We start from the raw sequence: 21,872 nt of genomic DNA on the forward strand, positions 1-21,872 counted from the left end.
GATTGTATCCTCCCAAAAGTGTGTGCTCGTGTCATACGTATATTTGTGTGGGTGTGAGCGAATAAGTGCACACGTGTGTGTGTGTGTGTGTGTGCATATATAGTATGTGTATGTTTGTGTGTAACTACATACGTATATACATGTGCATGCCCAGGCATCTGTATGTTATCAGAAGTGGCTGCCGTGAAGTCAATCACACCATGCCTGGAAGTAAGGGTATCTCTTACACTAGTGCATAGGTTTGCTTGTAGCTCTTTAATTAATTGTTTTTCACAGTATGTCAATGACGAGCTTACATTGTGATTAGCTGCTCTTGCAGAAGCCGTTGGGCTACCTGTCTGATCCTTGGTTTCTTTCCTGCAGTCACAGTGTGGCTCAGCAGCTTGTGGAAGCTGGGGGGAAGTCCTCCTTTCTGGAGATAGGCCTGGCTGGGTGGTTGTTTTTTTTGAGAGGAGTGACATTAAAGAGCTGACCCTGGGGAGGCCAAGAAAGAGTTTTTTTTAAAAACTGCCCCTGCCATTCAGGTCAGCTTGGCTGAAGAAGCCCTGCTAGGGTGTGGACTTAACAACAGTTGTGAGATCCCCCAAACTGGCAAAAACCATTCCAGGCGATGCTGAGAACCAGCTGCCTTTCCAGGAACTAGAGGGTCCTCTCACTGATGCCCTCTTCAGGTCAGTTTGTGCGTCAGCACTCAGCCCCACCATCTGGCCTGGGGCTGAGCTGGAATCAGCGGGAAGCGATGTGTGGTGGTTTCAGAGGAGCTTTTGTTGTAGCCGTTATTGTGGGCATTCCACATTTTCTGGGTGTCTCTTTGCCCGTACAGGTAGTCCCAGGCTGCAAGAGCACCCTGGTTCACAGGTGAGACACCCCCAGCCCCAGTGGAACAGGGCAAAGACACCACCACCCCCCAAAGTGTCCGACGCCTTTCAGTGATTACTCGGGTCATCAATAGCCATCTGTGGCAGAAGCAAACTTCTAGCCTGCGGTACCGATCGAACTGGCGGGGAGGTGTCAGCTGTGAGCGTGTGGCTGTGGGGAGCTGGCTCCTCAATGAATCTCCCCCCCACCCGCCGACGCCCTCTCCCCAAACGCCGGAGCGTGGTATTGACCACTGCCAGGGGAACTTGTCTCTGCTGCGCTCTTTTGCAGCATTCAAACATAAATTTACTCCGGAGCAGCGTGATTGGGAGTGGGGGGATGGGGGGGGAGGGAGCTTTAAGTTAACCCTTTGCTGTCAGTAAAAAGAGGGGAGTCTGTCTAGGGTGAGCAGATGTCCTGATTTTATAGGGACAGTCCTGATATTTGGGGCATTGTGTTATGTAGGCGCCTATTACCACCCCCTGTCCCGATTTTTCACACTTGCTATCTGGATACCCTAAATCAATCTGTCTGTTAAAAGTTGTCAGCTCCAGATTGTCCTTTGTTCCTTACTTCATTTCCCTCCATTTACATGTCTCCTTTCCTCTCCCGTTCTCTTTCCTCCTCTCTCCTTCCATTCCCCCTTTCTCTCCCTTGCCTTTCTTTATTCCTCTCTCCCAAACACACTTTCCTTCCTCTCTTCCCTTATTTAAGCCTTATTCATCTTGTCCCTTCTTTCTTCCTCTCACACACACTTTTCTCCGTTTCTGTCCTCCTTTCTCCCCTTCTTTCTTCCTCCCTCTGCCCTCCCTCAGTCTCCCAGCGAGTGCCTCTGGAAGAAGACAATTTGAAGGCTTTCCGCTCTGCTCTCAGCCGAGGGGCTCTTTCTCTCAAGCCAATCAATGGCAGCCTTTCAGCCCCAGTGGGGCTTGGCAAACATGAGATCAATAAGTTATTAGCACCATTCTGTCAGCTGTAATGTGGAGATTGATCGGGGCCGGGTCTCTTGCATGCTGCCTGGCACTTCCCCAGCCTGATAAAGATGACAGATTAAGGGAATAAGAAAAAGGAATTAAGGAGTCTGGCTGTCAAAGCTGTCACGGGCTGGAAGAGCGCTGTTTTTTTCAGGGGCTGAATGAGTGCAATCGGACGTTTAAATGGTGCGAAGGGTACGGCACCACCAGCAGCTCTGTCTGGAGTCACTGTCTTTAGCATTCGCCTTTGATAGTGGCACAGCGAGGTCTGTGCAGAGAGGAACCTGCACAGACGCAGCAGCTGTGCAGGGCGTTTAAGGGAGTAGCAGCACGCTGGCATGGGCCACACACATGAGACGCTTCGTCTCTGTCAAGAGAGGCCACAAGCCAAGGCTGCGCTGTGCCCCCCTCACGCTCGCTTGCTCTAGGAGGGCCCGGCTTCCAGGGCAAGATGGCTCCAAGCCATGCTTGTGATGCTGCCGACCAGCACGAGCGAGCACTCCGATGCCATGGTGAGCTCACCCTGAACTTGGAGAAGGGGAAGCTTTGGGGGTGCATCTCAAGGCGAGGGAGCAATTGTGGCAGGTTTTTATCACAGGGTGGGATAGGTCTGAGAAATCAGAAGGGGAGCAGCTCTCTGAAGGATAGACGCAGACATGTGGGCAAGCTCGCAGTGAGCACGCTCAGCCTGGGGAGGGGGAGGCAGGATTGAGGTCTCTGGGGTCATGGGGCTCCGTGGGATAGTGCTTCGCTGCCAAGAGGGTCTTTCATCCCATGACCTCGGAGCCCTCTGCTGGCACTGATTACAGCTCAAACTGTCTTTGTGAGGCAGGTACGGGGTTAGAATACCCATTTTACAGACAGAAAAGGAGGACTTGTGGCACCTTAGAGACTAACCAATTTATTTGAGCATAAGCTTTTGTGAGCTACAGCTCACTTCATCGGATGCATACGAAAACTTGTGCTCAAATAAATTGGTTAGTCTCTAAGGTGCCACAAGTACTCCTTTTCTTTTTGCGAATACAGACTAACATGGCTGTTACTCTAAAACCTGTCATTTTACAGACAGGTAAACTGAGGTACAGAGGGCTTCAGAGCAGCACAGAGAGAAAGTGGGTTGCTAGCAGAGATGGGAATCGAACTCAGGAGTCCTAACTCTCAGGCTGAGTGCCCTGACCACTCGACCGCACTCCTTTCCAGAGCTGGGGATAGAACCCAGGAGTCCTGATTTGTAATGCCTCTCAAATAATACACTCTTTCCCCAAGCTGGGGATAGAAGCCTGGACTCCAGCCTCCCAGTTCCTCTGCCCTAACCACTAGACCTCCCAGCATATCCTCCTAATTTCTTCCCTGAGGGGGGGTGGGGCTCACACAATTGCTAACCAGGACTCTCTGGGCAGTGTATAAAACGAGTCCGATTGTCTCTCTCAAGCTCAGCATATCCTCTCTCTGAGTGTTTTTCATACTATGAATATTTACCACCTTTTTATGGCTCGGTGTGCTCTGTAGAAATGAATTGCACAGGGAAGTGGGAGACAAGGGGGCGTTTGTGCACATTGGCTCATAAACAGCCCTGTTACAGGCAGATTGGAGGCTGGCTCCAGGATGACCCGCACCTCCCTCTGTCACATTCCTTGGGAATCTCAGTATTTGGGCTGAGCTTTGAGGCACTTTGCTGCTGCTCATGCAAAGCGAATGGACGCAGACAGCTGGTGACTGACTGGCCAGTGCTGACATGCTGTGCAAGAGGCAGAGTGCCTGCTGGTTACAGCAGAGAGCTGGAACTCAGGAGAGACCTGGGTTCTTTTCCAAACCTGGGGAGGAGAGCGTTGATGAGTTATAGCATGGGACTTGGGTCAGGATTCCCTGGGTGAAAAGCCCATCTCTGCCACCGACTTTCTGTGTAACCTTGAGCATTCACCTGCCCCATTTACGTCAGTGTCCAGTCTGACCTCATGACACTAAACCCACCTCCTGGGGGTGGGTGAGGTTTGTAGAATACTTCGAGGTCTCTGGATGATGGTGCTAGAGGAGCGCCCCATTCATTTCTTCGGGGGTGGCGTCTAAATATTGCTGCAGAGCTATTTATCAGCTCTTACCGCGTGAGTTGCAAGAACGGATCTGCGCCCCGAGCTATTCCAGTTCTCTTCCCGGCTCTGAGGCTGATCTCCCTGCAGGAGCTCCAGTCTCTTCCAAGGGGGAGTCAGGAAAAGCCTGCCCAAATGGGGAGAGAAGGGGAAAGGATTTTAAGAAAATGAATAAATTCAGAGTGTGTCTACACTGCAGTTGAAGATGTGATTGCAGTTCGGGTAGGCAGACCCGTGCTAGCTTTGATCTCGCTGGCAGTGAAGATTCAGTAGCGCCGATTTTCTTCTTTTCCTGTGAGTGCTTCACCCTGAGGCTCCGCTCCTTCCCCCAAGGCCCCACCCTTGCTCCGCCACCGAACAGCTGATCGGGGGGTGGCTGGTGGGTGCTGAGCACCCACTATTTTGTCCCCATGGCTGCTCCTGCCCCAGAGCACCCCCGGAGTCAGCACCTATGTGCACTAGTGCTGATCCCAGTGCAGGTTAGTAACGCAAGTCCATAGCCAGGATTCCAGATGGGCTTCTACAGCCCACACAGGGTCCGTGCCGCTGCATCTTCTCTTCTGTTTTCAGCTGCGCTGGCTAGGCGAAAGCTAGCTCGGGTTTGCCTACCAGAGCTGCAGTCAGACCTCTGATGGCAGTGCAGATGCACCCTGAGATTTTGCAAATCCAGACCGTAGTCTGGCCTAGTTAGTACAGTACTGCATATTCAGCACCTCATCATGGAAATGAGCCAGTGGGAAAGAGAAACCATCAGCCTGTCCCATCTCCTCAAATACTCCATCCCAGTGCAGTGACTCCCAGGGAGATTTCCTTTGTGCCTGTCCCCTATCCCCATTGTAGAAGTATTTTGTTACAGAGGACCCAAAGCGTTGCTGTTTGGGGAGAGAATTCCTGGCTCCAACATTTGCAGAAACCCTGGTGTATGCTAAGAATGATCCTGAGCCAGAGTTTTTGGATCCAGACCCAGATCTGTGAGACTTGCTGTGCTCTCATCTCTGGCTAGAGACTTGTGACTACATTATCAAATTATTATTTATCATTTATAGTGCAGTTGTGGCTAGGAGCCCTAGCCAGGGCCCAGGCCCCCATTGTGCTAGGCACTGTTCAAACACAGAACGAAAAGACAGTCCCTGCCCCAAAGAGCTTGCAGTCCAGCTGCCTTACCTAGTGAAGTCCTCTCAACCAGTGAGCTGTCCTGTTGGAGGGGTGAAACCTTCCATCTCCGGAAGGGTGCAAAGAAATTGTTTCCAGATCTGCCCAAAGCTGCACCATTGCGCTGCTGCTGTTTTGGTGTTGAACTACAGGGCTTTCCCTTGCTCTCTGCAAGAAGTAAACTTGTGGCAAAGTTTGCTCATTATACTCTCCAGCATTGGGATCCCGCCTTCCAGAGGCCCTATTGCCTTCCTTCCCCCTCTTCCCCCACCTTCCCTGAATAATTTTTTTCCACACCCATTGCTCTCAGTTAAATTATGGCCCATAATTCCCATGACCTTGTGCTTCACTCTCCCTTTGTTCCATTGATTGCTGCTGGCGAGGGGCAGAGCTGATCGGCCGCAGGATTCCACCCTGCTGTGCTGACCCACCCTGTGCGGCCCCTCGCTCGCCAGCCTTTGTTGTTAGCAGTTCACGGCCCGCTGGGACTCGGCAAGCTGGTGCTGCATCTCGGTTTCAGAGCAGACCAAGAAGCCCATTGCCAGGGCGGCAGCCTCCAGGATCCCCACGAAGCTGTCGCCCGCTGCGCAGGGACAGACTGAGCAGCTGGGCTGGAGTGGGGATATTTTCACAGGCTGCGTGCACCAGAGGAGGGAAAAAGAAAGTACTGAGATGCCTCTGAGACCTTTCAGGCTGGTTAGTGGGAACTGTTTGTTATACCCAGGACTTGAATTGGAAGGGCGGGGAGTTAGGAGCCTGGAAAGACGTTTGCCCTTGTTCAAATAATACCGAGAGAGGAAAGGCCGGTTTGACTTGTTAAATGTTCACCAGCTGAGCCTTGGTTGCACCCATCTAACCTGGCTCGGTCCCACTTAGCTGCACCAGGTGCTTCTGCAGCAAAAGCAGTGCCCTGGCTAGGGAATGCAGGAGCGGTACTCTAACCCTGCCCCGTTATTGGTAACACTGTGCACTGCAGAAGAACCAAATGTGGCCCCTTGGCCTCCCTTCTGTCTGCGCATGGGAAAAGTTTGCACCCCGTGTGAGAGACACCCGATGTTTGAACCTGCTGAGTGATTGTTACAGTGATTATTTGCCCCCTTCCACTGAGTGCGAGCCCAGCCATTCTGCCCTGTACTGTGGGGGTGAGGTGGCTCCCCTGGGAAAATCACAGCAGAGAGCTACGGGAGATGGTGGCACTGACTGGCATGGACTTCCTCGGCTCAACCTCGATGTTAGTTCAGAGATCCCTCTTGCTGCTAAAAGGCTATTGGAGGTATTTTCTGCTCCCCAGGGCAGCCCCAGTTCCCTCTCTTTGTCTGGCGGTAATGCATCTCAGGCTGTCCTTGTGGGCTTGCCAGGGGTTCAGTCATCCTGGGTGAGCCAACGCATGAGCGCCTACCCTGCTCCAGCACGGCCCCGTTGTTGATGTCAGCATGCGGCTGTCCCGCGTCTGCACTGGCATCGTGTCTGGCCGTGAGAAGCAGTAACAGTAATCAGGACAAGTATCCTGTGATCCATAGTGCCAAAGCCCACTGCGTTGCTCTGGGCTCACGTTCACAGTGAGCTGTGAGGTGCTGTGGGGCAATTTTTCTGCCCATTGTGTGAGGAAGTGGTCTAGGCCTGGGAAATTCGTTTCCTGGCAGACCCCAAGGCGGTGCGGGGGTGGGCTCTTACATGATCCTGCTCACTCTAGCAACCAGGGCCGGCAGTGGCTGCTTTCTGTGGAGTCAGTGTTTCTTTGGCATGCCCTTGCAAAATCTGCTGCCAAGAGACAGTGCCAGGTGTTTCAGAGGCGGCTTTTGGCCTGGAGAAGATGAAGGCGGCAGCTTGCAGTTACAAGCAGAAGCCCTACAACAACAGAACAGGAGCATGTGGAGATGGAGGCGTGGATGGAGCTGATGCTGTTTTTCGTCCAGCTCCAGCCCCCATGCAGACCACTGCCTCTGGCTCAGGACCACAAGCCCCGAGTGGTGCGGCTACATGGTGATGAGAGCGCAGGAGGGCCAGCAGTGGGCCCAGAACTTTCTGAGGAGGAAAACCGCCATGGCACTTGAGCTCGCCAGGGCCCCGGAGTGGCTAGGTTGGCAGGAGAGAGCTCCTGCAGCTGAGCCTGAGGGCTAGCCAGCCCAGCCTGCAGGCAGATTAGCGAGCTCAGCTGGATTGCAGCAAGGACCTGCTGGGCACAAGGCAGCCAGCAGGCCTGCTTTTAAGCTCAGCAGCAGGTTGGGCTGGTCAACCCTTTATGCCTACAGCTGCGATCACTCCTCTGCCAGCCTTGCTCTGAGCCTTGCTCCTGCTCTCCTCCAGCCCTGCTTGCTCCCTGACCCTCAGCTTGACTCCTGGTTCCTGACTCCAGCTCTTGCTACAGCCGCTAGGCCTGGCTGACCCTGGTTGTGACACAGATCACTCAGAGAAAAGAGGCCATGACAGTCCAGAAGTGTGTTGCTATCACCCTGCAGAAGCTGGCAAGCTTGGATTGTTACCGATCTGTCGACAATCAGTTCAGGGTAGTTAAATCCGTGATTGGTGCAGTGGTCATGGAGGTTTGCAAAGGAAGTAGTGCGGGTGGTGATGACCCTTTGAGTTGGAAAAATTGGAAATATCCCTGAAATAATTGCGGGGTTTGAATGGCTGGGGTTCCCGAGCTGTGTAGGTACAATTGATGGGATGCATAGACCCAGCCTATGCCTGCCATTGGAAGTAAGTGAGCACCTTTAACAAGAAAGGATACTACTCCATTGTTATGTGGTCCTCAGTCTTTTCCATATGGGGACCCACCCAGGGCCCCCATCATTCAGCAACATGGGAAGATCAAGGTGGCTGTAACTCGCTGACACTTGGTTGTGTCTCCCCTCTCACTGTGACCCCCGGTGTGCCAAGGCTCCTGGGCTCTGTTCTCACTTTGCCACCAAGCTAGGGGGAAACTTGTTCAAAGTTGGAATTCAGGGTCTGTTTTTTTCCTCCTTTCCGCTAGTATGTGTCCAGAAAGTGGATTTCGACCTGTGGAATGGTGTATTGGAATGGCTGGGTGGTGACAGGTGCTGGAACCGGGCACATATTCCCCAGATGGGACTGGTGTGTCCAGGCTCTAGATATAGAGGGGAGAGGACCAGTTCTCCTGTACTATAATGTGAATCTTTGCATTACATAGCACCTTCTATCCAAGGGTCTCAATGGGCTTGACAAATAGTAATGAATGAAACCATTCAGCTACCTCTGTGAGGTGGGCTTATACCCCATTTTACAAAAAAGGAAGCGAAGAGCAAGGATGGTCTTGTGGTAAAGGAACTGCCAGTGGCCTGGGATTTCGGAGACCTGCGTTAAATTTCTAGCTCTGCTGCTGACTCCCTGTGTAATTGTGAGCATGTCACTCTGTGCCTCTGTACATCTCTGTTCTCTGGCAATAATAATTCCTTTCTCATCCCCATTGTGAGAGCTTAGACTGCAAGCTCTTTGGAGCAGGGACTATCTTTCATTATGTGCATGTACAAGGCTTAGCACAGTGAGATCCTGGTGTCAGCTAAGGCTTCTAGGCATTGCTGTAATGCAAATACATAAGTAATAATGAGACCCAGAGAGGTCAAGTAACTTGCTCATGGTTAAGTAGTCTGTGGCAGAGTTGGGAATAGAACCCAGGGGACTCTCACTGGCACGTGCCTTAACCACAATTTTGTCTTTCATTCTCATTGTCTAATGTGATGCAGTAAAACATGTTTTAAATAAAAAAAAAAAAAACCCCAAAACCAAAACACTAAATGCAAAGTTGGCTCATGGTTTAGCAGAGAAGAGATTTAATATAATGGAAAGAACTCCCACGCTGAAAGTATATTAAGAGTCTTGTCATCTTTTCTTTCCCCCCTAGCTTTTTTCCATCCTTTAGGTTTTAAAATGGAACATGCTGATTTGACAACAAAATAACATTATTTAGAGGTTTTTGGAGCCTCAGGACTGTATGTGGATGTGAGATACTGGGACAGGGGCTGCAGGTCTTGCTGGCGTTAATATGCTAACATAGCATGTCTGGAGAGCTGGGTTCAAATCCTGATTTGGTTACAGATGGAAAATAGTGAGCTCTATTTAGAGCATGACCCGAATCACATGAGTGTGTTTGACCCACCACTGCATTTGTGCACATGGTGCTCAGGAATTCGGGTGGCGGAGCGCTCTCTGAGACCAGGGCACAGAGCCAGTCACTTGTGGATGTTTGTACAGTGTTTTGCAGGTACCGGGGGTGCTGCCAGTCAGGAGTGACGTGAGGCAGGTCAGAACAAATGCGTGTTGACAGAGCTGTGCGTCTGTTTGTGCAGTTCAAGTAGCAGGGCAGAGGAGGGACTCTAGATCGTGACTGAGGTGCTTCGGCAGAGCTGTGAAGTCATGGACGCTTACTACAGCTGCTTAGAGCCACTGCCCTAACCCACCCGTACCTGTAAGCGTGTCGCCAAATCCTCATTTGAATCATAAGCACCATCTCCGCCCCAAATGCATGAAATCAGGCCTTAATGTGATTCTTCCCCCCTGGGAGTGGTGAGCTGAGTATTGGGACTTTGTTGTTTTGAAACGGCAAATGCTGGATGAGAGAAGGTGAGAGGCTCTTGGCCTCCAGCTCCAAAGGTCTGCAGCACGCACAAGAGTATAATAATCAGGCAAATCAACACCCAGAATAAGGAGTTCCAGATAACTGGGGAGTGGGAAGGAGAGAGAGGCATTGTCTTGTGACCTGAGTACAGGATGCCAGGCCAGGTACTCCTTAGAGCCTTCAAAATTGGCTCTGCTAGTGGACAGTGTGTGTGGCAGGTCTTTGTTTCCACTTTTGTAAAATGGACACGACAATCCCCCACTGAAGGCTGAGTTAAGGCTTGAATTTGGAGTGCCTTGAAGATTTAAGGTCTGTCACTCTCTTTGAGTCCATCCTTTCTTCAGATTGCCACCATTTCATTGTATTGACTTTGTTTTTCAGTTAGGGATGGCTGCAGACCTTTGCAATGCTTCCAAGCGCTGGTGGTGTTAACAGCCTGGGTGACAGGGTCACGGTGAGATAAGATCAGAGGCAGCTTGTGCTCTTTAAAACCTTGAAATGCCACCTTGTAACTTTGCAGAGTTCTAACATCCCTCATTGGATAAAGGCATTTCCTAGCAGGTTCTGCCCTCCACCTGTTAACTGTCTGTTCTCCTCACCACTTGGACGCTGTCAGCGACAACTTCTTACACTGTGTCTCCCGATAAACAGAATGCCAGCTCAGTCAACTAGATTTAGCTAGCTGAACTTGAATTAATGCAAAGTGACTATTAGTGCTAAGGACCCTGGTTTGGATCGAGATGCCATGTGGAAGGGAAATAATGTTTTGTTGTGTTAAACAGTAGTGGTTTGAATTGTAACATTTCTTAACCATAAGAAATGTTGCATGCAAAGCATCTGTGCTTTGCTCATGTTGACTCATAGACAGGCGCAACATATACCCTCTCAAATATGGTACTTGTTTTCAAGGCTTTTTGAGATGCTGCATCTTTAACAAGCCCTTGAGAAATGAGAATTTGATGCTCACAGTGACAAACTGTCTCTTCCTTCCTGCCCGTATGCAACTTCATGCTTTCAGTTTTCCCAGCATTATTATGGGAGGATATTGATTTTAAATCTGTTCAGGGGACGCTGTAATTGTATATTAGATATTTTGCGTTGGCTCGCAGGGCTGCACTAATGCAAAAGGCTCGAGCGTTTCCGTGCAGTCTAGAGGGAGAAGATTGCTAAGGACCTTGAGGTTTTTAGGAGGAGCGAGAGAGAGAGAGATACTGTGGTAGGAAGATTCAGAGGGAATTGTTTTTCTTCCTCTCCCATCCCCTTTTTCCTCCCCCCAGTTGCTTTGCATCGGGGCATGAAAGGAGTGGAAACACAAGAGGGACAAAAGGCAGCCGAACAAATGATGAAACTCAGTAAGGAAATAAACTAGATTCAGAATTTACAGCTTAAAATCATTGCATTGATCACTGTTTGAACAGTCATTACATCCCTTTGGACTGCATGATTAGGAAAGCAGATCTGGGCTTTCAAAATGATGATTTTTTTTCTTTCTCCCCCCCTCCCCCCCCCGCCGCCCCGTGTTTGGGCAGCAAAATGTGAAATAATTCTCTGGTTGATTCTGTGAAAGGGAAAGAAGTGGAGCGTTATCTGATACTCAGGTCTCTCATTTCTGTGTCCCTCTCTCTCTCCCTCTCTCTCTCCCTCTCTCTCTTCTAGATGAAATTTTAGGCAGGAGAAGAGTATGTTCTCCCAACAGCAGCAGTGAGTGTCCTTTAGAAAGCAAGAAAACCCGAAGCGAGTCCCCAAAGGGTAAGTGCTATTTCTCTCTCTCTCCTCTCCCCGCCCCATTTTCTTTTCTTAAGAACCTAACTTAATTGAAATTAATGAGGGAGGGATGTGAGATGCTGAGTAGGAGCTTCCAGTATCTGAGCTGGGGGTGTGTGAGGAAGGCTACCAATGCACAGTGTTCTCTTCAGCTGAGTGGAGGGAAGATCAGTGTGTGTGTGTGTGTGTGGGGGGGGGGAATTATCTCCCTTAATTAGACTGATTATTTTACGGTTTAAAAACCAAGCCAGGAGCTCCTGAGGTGGGTCGGGGGTGTGTGTCTTTTTCAGGCAGTGTGCCTTGGTTTGGATATTTAATACAGGACACGCACTGCATTATCATGTTGGCATCTGCTTTTTGTGTGTATATAATTATGAGTATAGTAAAAGTCCAGCTAGATAGTCCTTCTGCGTTGAGGAAGTTATTCCTCTATAGATGGAATCTGTAGAGTTGGGGGGGGGAATGTTTTGTTTTTAATTTTAGGGTTTTTATTTAAATCTCCTTATTTATTTTTATGCTTCCCTCCCATAAACATGATTTTAAAACTTTTTTTTACGACCGGCAAAGTGGAATGGGTAATGGAGCCTGCAGTTAATGAGTTCGTCTTAGGGTTGCGTAAATGAGGTTTTGCAGGCTGTTCACTTAGAGGCTTTGTTGTTAAGGTCAGACTAATTAGCTGTCAGTAATGCCCACCTCAGTCATTATTGCTTAACCTGTGCTCTTCTAGCCATTTAAAAAAAAAAAAAGAAAAACTGGCCAGGTCTTGTTTCATGAGGTTGGAGTCCGGCAGCTGAGATTCTTAAAAAGGAGGGAGGGGGAATGAATCCACCCCCATGTTAACCAAACCAGATGGTCTCCAAGGGGGCTTCAGCATGCAGCGTTTTACTGTGGAACGTTCACTGCTTCCTAAAATACCTTGTACTGCGCCTTCTAGCAGTGCCTGGTACAGCCCCTAGGATGACACTCTCGTTCTAAATAAGATTTTTTTATGTAATCCCCTCCCTGCCTCCTACCCCAACATTATGATTAGATGGGCATTAGTATTCCAAAAGCAATCCTTGTTGGCTGCTAATTGGTGCGAATAGTGCCTGGTACAGTAGCTGCTAACATTACCTAGAAACATACTCTCCTTCTTAATCATTTTTTTTTTATGTACCCTCTTCCTGCCTCTTATCTCCAAATTGTTCCAGTTAGGAATGCATGAATAGTCTAGCAGGAATTCCTGTCAGGTGCTAACAATACCTGGTGTAATGGGTACCCAGCCAGTACCATCCACTAGGCCTAAATTATTTCCTTTCATTTGTTCATCTGCACACTTCTTGTCCTCCTGTTGCCCTCCCCTCCCCGAGTTACCATCAGAAGTGCCTCTATATTCCAGGAGGAATCCTTTGTGGGTGCTGAAATGCATTTATTACACAGGAGCTTTCGATTTTCAGTGTCAGGCTATGCAATACCACGCCACAGTTTGCCACAGCTTCCTTAAAGGAGTTAGCGCACACACCCACCTTCAGGCTTCTGCTGACTCGGTCTCCTCTACCCTTTCTTATCCATTGCATGCTCTGAAAATGAATCACAGTGGTAGCAGTTTAATCTGTTTTGCTGAGAAGCAGCTAAACTTTAATCAGGCTGTTCAAGACCAGGCTATAGTTTTTGGATTTATGACACTTATCCCTACCCCCACAAAAAGGGTCCCATTTTACACAAATGGGAGTCATCGTCAGCACTATTTGACTTCGTTGGTTGCAGTATCAAGCCATAAACTATCCAGTCCTAGCAGAGATGGGCCAAAGCCACCTCTTCCTTCCCTCCCCCTCCCCCCCACACACTTTGGACATTTGAGTGAAATGAGAGGCAGGTCAGAGCCAACCCTTACTTTTGCATATCCACCCCCGGGTTCACTTACCCACCTTTGCTTCTTTCTAAATCCTGCTTTCTCAACCAGAATCATTGAATGGGGGTTTCCTTCTGACTCATTCAGCAGGGTTTCCCCAGAAGTCCTAAAGGGTGACAGCTCCACTCCACTTTCATTTTCTGCTCCCCACTCTTTCCTTTCCCTGAAAGCCTTTCCTGGCTTTTAAACTAGGCTAACCTGAGACTGACACAGGCTTTCTAAGCTATGTGGATCTCTTTTAAACCTCCAAAGTCTCCCTCTTCTGGCACACACGTCTTGAGATTGTTTAGTGGCAGTTCTTCTCCCCCAGGTACTGGACAAGGCCTTTGACACATGGGGATCAGCTCTGCGCTATTTGTCACTGAATACTGAGGTTCCCCTGAGCAGTGTAAATGGTGTTGTTTTGTGTTGTGTGTAGATTAGAGGAGCTATAGACTAGGGGAACCTGGAACATCCAAGTTGTCAGAATGGATCAGACCAATGGTCCATCTAGTCTGGTATCTTGTGTTCAGCAATGGCTAGCACCAGCTGTTTCACAGAAAGGTTTACAATCCCCATAATAACCAGGCATGGACTGTCTTACCCACAGGGGATGGTTCTTCCCAATCCCTGTCACTTAGGGCAGTGCTATTCAAAGTGGCGGTCTGCGGACCAGTGCTGGTCCACGAGCCATCGGCTGCTGGTCCGCGCGCACATTGGAAAAATAAATTGCCGGTCCCCCACATCAGATAGCTTGAGAAGCACTGACTTAGGGTATGTTTACACTGGAATAAAAGACCCACAGCACAGCTGCAACTGTCTCAGATCAGCTAACTCGGGCTTATGGGGTTCAGGCTGTGACCCTCCCCGTTTGGGGGGTCCCAGCCCGAGCCAGAATGTCTACCCAACAGTTATGCAGCTCAAGGCCCATGAGCCCGAGTCAGCTGACCTGGGCCAGCCGGGGGTGTTTAATTTCCGTGTTAGTGGCTTATGCTTTGAAGCATACCAGTTTATGTCCTTTTAGAACGTAGCCTATCTGCTACAACGGTGAATGTTCTCATTATCTCTGCAAAGTCTCATTCTTTGAATCGTGCCGAGCTCTGACCTCAAGGATATTAGTATTGTTTATAATGTATTTGTACTGTGGTACTGTCTAGGAGCTCTAGTCATGGACCAGGACTCCCTTGTGCTAGGCACTGTACAGACATGGAAGAATATCCTGTGGCAGTGAGTTGCTTGGAGAGGCTAGAGAAGGCATTCTCATGCTTCTTTTGAATAATGTGGGCCTCTTGTTAATGGAGACATTTTCTTGTGGACGCTTCCTGTCGTGTTCACAGTCACATAACGTTCCTAAGGTAGCACCAGTAGTTCTTTACATGGAAAGGCAACTTGAGGGAAGCGTTCAATGAGTTTCTCAGTGTGGATGGGGGCGTGGTAGGGAAGCTCATCTTCCACCTGCGTACAGGAAAGAGTGAGAGGAATCATTGCCCAGTGGTTAGGGCACTACTTAAGGACTTGGAAGACCTGGGTTCGAATCCCTGCTGTACTTAGATACTATGCTGGTGGAGGCCATATAAGTGCCTAAGATAGATATTGAAACACCGACTCAGCATTTTAGCTGCCTGCCTGCCTGCATTGCAAATTCAGCCGTAGCCAAGACTTTACCGTAATTCAACGGTGGGATTAAAACGTGTCGAGGGTGCTGTCTGTGCTGCAGAAGGGAAGCACCCTTTAACTGTGTCAGGACAGCTGCATCCATACCTCCTTGTTGCAGGATTCCCCTGCGCTTCCCCCTGTCAGATGGGATTGACTCCCCCCAGGGTGGTTGACAAGCTGCTAAGCAACCCTGGCAAACATGTGACTTTCCAGGAGTATTAGAAAGTGGACACCTACCTGTGTTGGGTTATTGAGACATGGTGACCTAGAACCTGTCTTGAGGCGTTTGGTAGGAGAGGGAGTTTGTGCGGCTGGGACACGTCCATGCATGTGCAGGTGGGAGATGAGTGGAAAGAGCCCACCTACAAATCCACTGATACATCACTTAATTAGCTAAAGCGGTGCTGGAAAGGCACCCAGGCAGGGCTTGTGCAAGAGCAATGCAAGGGCACACCCTGTGCATAGTCGGCAGCTCCTGGATTGCCCCCATCTCCTTTCCAACAGTGGGACGCTTGCTGCTTTCAGCAGCAAAACTAGACGGGAGACGGGTCTGCCAATTTGCAGTTGTGGGCGGTGGCACCAGTGAGGGAGGCAAAACCCTGGCCTGAATTTCCCTGCCCCTGTCCCTCCTCTAATCCCCTCGCAGCGTGGCACCTTGTAGTGGCTCGACCAGCCTCAGGCAGTGTTCCCTTAGGAGCCAGGTGAGCTAGAGGAGATCTGTGCCTTCCAGTGGTTCAGCTAATCTTCTGGGGTCTTTTGCTCGGGCACTTGTAAAGTGGCCTGTGGCGGCTGCTCCCCTGCTTTGTGTAAACTCTGCCTCGGCCCTGCCTACAACCCCATGGGAAGGGCCTATCCCATAAGATCACACGCCGGCCCTAGATGCAGCTGCAACTCCGGGCACGGCAGCATTGTCTCCAAAACGGCCTTTTGACCAGGATAAGTGACCCTGCGCCCGCGGCCTATCTTGAGACACTGTGGCTATGTCTCACAAAGCAAGGAGAACAGAGGCAGCCGAGGACATCACTCCTTTTCTCTGACTGAGTGAAAAACCACCTGTAGGGCTGGAAACCCTTCCAGCACCGAAGTGGTAACCTTCCCTTCCCCCTCCCCGGTGCACACACCAGAGATCAAAAGAGAGCCCTATCTCGGTGGAAACAGGGCCACGCCAGCACTGCTGTCAAACAGAGCAGAACGTTCTCGTGTCTAATATGGAAATGTGAGCGTATCAGAGGCTCAGAGCAAGGGCTGCGCTGGCAGGTCATGGAGGAAGCTTTCTCCCTGGGAGACAATTCCCCAGCAAAATGTTCACTCCCACAACAACAGCGTGGTCTGGAGATGTGCTCCTCTGGTCCCTGGAGACAGGAAATAAAACTGCGTTATTGCGGAGAGAGAGAGAGAAGAAAAATCAGGGAGAGAGGGTTTTTTGTTTTTTTTTTCCCTCCCCTATCTGAGCTGCTGAAAAATAAATCTGTTAGAAACCTCCTCAGATGGGGAGATTTAAAAGCAGGCTGGACTAGCTGCTGGAAAATACGCGGTAGGGAGCAGGGAGCGATCTTGCCTTGGCTGGATGACCTCGTGGGGCTGCCATTCTCTTCTTTCCTTCTGTGAATCACTTCAAACAAAAAACAAAACAAAAAAATAGCCCTACAAACCACCAGCACTACTTAGGATCTTTAGTTTACAAAAACAGACCTGGCTCTGGCCGAGGGCCAGAGCTGGACAGTTCAGATCCAGACTCTCCCACAATGTGGGGATCTCCAGATCCATGTGTTTGGTCTGGACCTCTCTCCACTTAAACATCTATTGAAGAACAATATTCTGGCCCCGCTCCTGCTCCCACTGAAATTGGTAGCAAACCTCCCTGCTGGACTGCCATGGGTACTGGAGCAGGAGCTCTGTGGGCTGGGACAAGAAAACCCAGGTGGCCACAATCCTAACCCTTAGCTCTGGCTTTGAGTCTTTGGCTGTAGCTGAGCTCACAGGGCAAGGGACGGAGAATTGCAATGCTGCATGCTGCCCTCTCTGTCTGATTAGAGGAACCAGGAAGGGAGCCCGGCTTCCTGGGGGCTGGTGGCTGTTCCCAGCTGCCTCTTAGCTAGTGGGTGTTAAAGGAAAGGTTCCATCTGCGGTAAGCCCTAGTGGAGGGGAATTACACGATGTCTTGCTCGGGGGACGAGTCTCAAGCAAAGGGACCTGTTTTCCCACCTTGAGTTGTGAAGCCCCCAGTGTGTCACTGCTGGGGGGAGGCCGTCAGCGGTGGGGGGCAGTGGGAATCGTAGTCCGCATCGCAGAGCTGCGGAGAGCCTGCCCTCTCTGAAGGTCTGGTTCCCTTGTCCCTGACATTCTGGAGGGCACCAGAGGCTGTCGCTGTGTTGACAGAGCGAGAGAGTGATGGGGAGAGAGCCGCACGCACGGAGCCCTTGGTGGGGGGCCGGCCAGGAGAGCAGCAGAGAGACAAGCAGATGTCTGTCTAGGCCCTTGCTTCTGAGCTTCGATACTGGAGTCCCTTTCACACCTGGCGGCTGGAGGAGATTTGACAAGATCAGTCTCCCGCATTACCCCCTGGTAATGACAAGAGCAGACAGCAAAGCTGCCACGGAGCTGGAATTATCACTGGCTGAGTCATGTGAAATCTCCAACTAGAAGTGTGGAAATCCAGCTTTCCCCCCTCCCCCTTCCCGCCCCTCCCCCCCTCCCCCCGCCTTGCACCTGAAATCTGCTCTGGGCCTGATCGGATAGAGTTTATGGTAATTAAGTGTCATTATCTCCCCCCCCCCCTTTTTTTTTTTTTCCTAATGACACGGCTGTGAAGAAACCTCAGTGATTTTCCTAAATCGGGGTCTGGGTCTTGTGGCTTTTCTCCTCAGAGCTCCAGTTAAGAGCATCAGATGAGAGTTGAGACAGTTGATGCCTCTCTGAGCTTGCTGGGGAGGAGGAGTGCCAGGAAGGCAGGAGGCTGTGGGCGGTCTTGTCAGCTAGGAGAGTCGGGGGAGGTGATTTGGAGGGGAATTCCAATCCCTTTGCTCCTTCCTGAAAGCACCGGCCACCTGCTGCACAAGCAGTTGCGCGGTTGCCTCTAATTATCCACCGCTCCTCTTTTGAGTCACTAGGTTGTGAGGCAGATGCACCCAACTGAAGGGGTGGGGGTCCAACTCCTAGAACGGTGCAGCTCAATTCGGGCTTTGAATCTGTGAATTTCACAGGAAGTCCTTGGTCCTCGAGATACAGAAACACGTCACTAGGGTGTAGTTTAGTGGTTGCAGTTTGTAGCCCTGGTTGCAGAGTGCTGTGCTGGGTGAGAAATTGAATGGAGCTCTGTCGTTGACCCCAGCAAAATAGGGCAGAAATCATGCGCTCGCTCTCCGGGCTTTATACTCACAAGGGAAAGGAGCCGTGTGAATTAGGGTGGTGGTTGGAGGTTGGAAACCCAGGATATTATAAGCTTTTCGGCTTCATTCTCTTCTTGGGGTTTTGGAGGGGGTGGAACATTTTTTTTTTAAAGTGATTGTGGCAGTAGCATCCCCAGCTGAGATCAGGACCTCGCTGTGCTAGGAGCTGGATAAACACATGGGGCAGAGCATCGCTGCCCCCAAAGATCTTATGCTCTGAATAGACAGGACAGGCGAAAAGTAGACGGGGAAGGAGAGGTGAAGCAACATGCCTGAACTTCCACAGGAGGGAAATGGCAGAACTAGGATTAGACCCAGGTCGTCTCAGTCCTAGTCCAGTGTCCTATCCGTTGTACCATGCTGCCTTTCCAATGCCACTTGCTCCCCTCCGTGATCGTCCTTTCAGGGGATATCCAGACCAGGGGACCTCTTGGTTCTCCGAGAGGTGTATACATAGCTATAGTCACATGACAGAGTGCGAGTCAAAGCACCAGCATCCCCAGGTGACACTAGTGTCAAGTGACTGGAATTTGTCCCATTGCCGCCATCTTGGATTTGGGGCCAACATGGCGGCACTGTCAGAAAGGCCCGACAGGCTCAGACTTGCAGACAGGGAGGGAAGGAGAGAGAACTCAGAGCTTGCACACAATGGTTCCATTAATAGATTGCTCTCCCGTTCAGTCAACGCGCTGGCATTCTAGTGACGCGATGCAATGGGCAGCAGCCCTCCCTCCTCCCGTTCCCTCTGCCCGTTAAAGCTCTTGTTGGCAGTTTCCCTGTGAGTAATGAAAGGGTTTTGCCTGTGGGGATGATCCAAGATAAAACAGTGTGAGAGCAGCCCCTGCCAAGCCGTGAGTGTGGTAATTCCTCCGAGTTCTGCTTACAGTAAACAAAAGCTGCTCTGGATTTTATCTCCCCTGGTTGCTATAGTGGGGTCTCTATTGCCTGGGGAGCAGGTGCGGCCTTTCTGAAGGGGATTCAGCCCCACACAAGAAAGCAAGGCTTGGTGAATGTGGAGGCAGGAATGTATGCGGTAAATCTGTTAGTCACTGAACCTAATTTTGCCTTCATGATCCATGCAATCGCAGTGGATTCAGTGGGGGGTAGCAGAACTTGCCCACCTTACTTGGAGACATTGGTACTGCACCTGTGAGTAATGGGAGGAGGGTTGGCCCCGTAAGTTATTTCAGGGCTGGGTGGGGTAGTTTGTATGGGCTTTTTTCCCCTTGTGGCCCTGCTGGGGGCTAGGCGTCCAGCTGATTTCAGGGTTCAGGTAAGAATCATGTGCTTGTTACTTGGACATCAGGTGATTCTTGTTCAGCTACTTACGCTAACGAGGGAATCTGTGGAGTTGTCCTCTGCCTCTTCACAGCACCCATCGTCGTGAGGTGTAGGTCAAGGCTGCAGCGTTCTGAATAAGTGACAATCGCTGCTCCTCTCTTGCGAATAGTCAAACCAGTTGGGGCATGGAAGGGGGCGTGTGATAACTGCATCTCCTTTATAACTATTGTTACATTGTAGTAACCTCCCAGACATTAATTAATTTACCTTCACAGTGCTCCTGAGAGGCTGGCAAGATTATCACCTCCATTTTACAAATGAGAAAACTGAGGCATAGAGTCAGATTAAGGGACTTGGCTGAGGTCATATAGGGAGACTGTGGCAAAGGAACTCAGATTCTGAGTCCCCGTGTGACAAGGGGGACTACAACCATTCACTTTCTCTCAAGGGTAGAATTGTGGGCAGGGTGCTGGGCTCAGGCTCAGTAGACCTGGGTTCAGTTCCCAGCGCACACAGAGATTCTCTGTGTGACAGACCATTGGCAAATCCCTTACTCTGCCCTGCGCCTCCGGTCCCCATGCTTGCCTCACAGGAGTATTGTGAAGATAAAAACTGTCATGACTGGGGTGCTCAGCCGTACGAGTACCTAGAGAGCCTGTTTCCGTAACTTCCCTTTTGATAGCTGAGCGGATGGGTTGTCAGAGCTGCTCCTAGCAAAACTAGTGGCTTGCTACCTGTACTGCGATTCTCAAACTCGTCTACAGGAAGCAGTTGAGCAATGAGCATCTCCGTAGTGAGGGATCACGTTGCCCCTCTCTGTAGCCACCTCCTCCAAGCGTGTTCCAAATGGCAGGCTTGAAAAAAAGGGGTGGGTGTCTATTTAGGCGTTAGTTGAAAAGAGAACTAGCATCCCCCAGGGGAGTGGAGGAGAATCCAGTACGTCTTTCATCGTGTGTTTGTGGCAGCAACGGTCCTCCTTTACCCCCTTAGGTAAAGTGAGTTTGCCTGTAATTTTGTTTGATTGTAATGTAACACTCTTGGCATCCACCAAGTGTGTAAGAGTGTGTGTGTCTGTGTGTGTGTGCATGTGCTGAGTTTGAAGTTTTTTGTGTTGCGTGTGTGTGTTTGGAAGGGGTGTTGGGAGCATATATACGTGATTGGGGGTGTTGGGTCTGTAGATTTTGTGTGTTGGGGGGGTGTGCATGTGTTTGGGGGCATTGGGTGCCTATGCATTTGTGTCGGGGGGGGCAGGGTTAAATTTGGAGGTTTTGTGTGTCAGGTTCATAGGCATGTGTTTTGTGGTATTGAGGGAGGATATCACTTGACTTTCGTTTTCTGTCTAGTCCTCTGGTCCTCCTGCACTGATGTGATGTCTTCTCTCTCTCTCTCTTTTAAAACCTTCTGCTCTTCAGACAATTCCCACACGCCCGTGCTCGAAGACGCGGTGACTCAGATGACCCCAGAGGAACACTACAGGCGGATGATGTCGGCTCTGAACGAACACAGCACCTTCGAGGAGCAGCAGCGTCTCTACCAGTTGGCCAACAGCATGGCAGTCCCCAGCCACGGTGGTACGAGCTTTCGGGGGGAGGAATGGGCTGGATTTGTAACGCGTTGAATTAAGTTCCCTGTGATCTCTGATACTTTATCTAGCAGCTGTAACAACACCTCGCGGTGAGAATGGAGTGGCTCTGCTGTGAGCTTTGCTTCTGAGAAGCTTAGACAATTAGCTTGTGATTGCAGCAGGTCTATAGGCATATCAGTAGCGCGGGGTCCTCTCCCCTTCCTCCTTTCTCTTTGTCTTGGAGACGGTCAACCCAAATATTCAGAATCCTTGGTGCAAGTCTGACTTGGTCACAAGTGGAGTGAATTTAGTGGGTCTCTGCCTAGTCTCATCTCTTCACAAGCCCACCCCGGCCTTTGGCATCATCCAGAATGGTTGGCAGGCTTGGCTGAGCAGAGGCTGAGGGCTGGGACAAATGAGGGGGTGTGGTCACTGACGTGCAGCAGCAGTTCTGTGAGAGGATCCAGCACTGGAGTAGCATGAAGCATTGCAGGATGTAGTTGAAGGGCATTGGCAGTGCTGTGCGTGGGAAATTCCCGTAGCACCTGCCTGCAGTGTGTCTGGCTGTAGCTGGTGTTTATGACCTGCCATCTTACGAGGATTAAATTCACCGTGTTTTTAGGAATGAGAAAAGCAATGAAAACTGTTCAGCAGGAGAATGCATAAGCCAGTGGGAAATGTGTGTCTGGGGATAGACAGAC

At 50.4% G+C, this 21,872-nt stretch overlaps 1 protein-coding gene and 1 long non-coding RNA gene across 12 annotated transcripts in view; one reads left to right on the forward strand and one right to left on the reverse strand.

Moving 5' to 3' along the window:
* SAMD11 (sterile alpha motif domain containing 11) overlaps positions 1 to 21,872 on the forward strand; it is a 217,826-nt gene that overhangs the window by 156,022 nt on the left and 39,932 nt on the right. For 9 of the 11 annotated variants that reach the window (XM_084651899.1, XM_084651903.1, XM_084651904.1 and 6 more), the window contains 2 exons: positions 11,304 to 11,396; positions 21,020 to 21,178. In XM_084651899.1, the coding sequence (XP_084508025.1) occupies positions 11,304 to 11,396; positions 21,020 to 21,178 (252 nt within the window). The remainder of the gene's footprint in view (positions 1 to 11,303; positions 11,397 to 21,019; positions 21,179 to 21,872) is intronic. The other 2 variants (XM_084651902.1, XM_084651905.1) reach the window with 1 other exon arrangement.
* Positions 237 to 5,281, reverse strand: LOC311532915. Its single transcript, XR_014714470.1, has 3 exons — positions 5,084 to 5,281; positions 3,932 to 4,046; positions 237 to 474 (listed from the first exon to the last, which is right to left on the reverse strand). It is a non-coding gene; the product is annotated as an uncharacterized lncRNA (long non-coding RNA).

The sequence above is a fragment of the Lepidochelys olivacea genome (assembly GCF_965140295.1).
Source record: "Lepidochelys olivacea isolate rLepOli2 genome assembly, chromosome: 18".
Lineage (NCBI taxonomy): Eukaryota > Metazoa > Chordata > Testudines > Cheloniidae > Lepidochelys > Lepidochelys olivacea.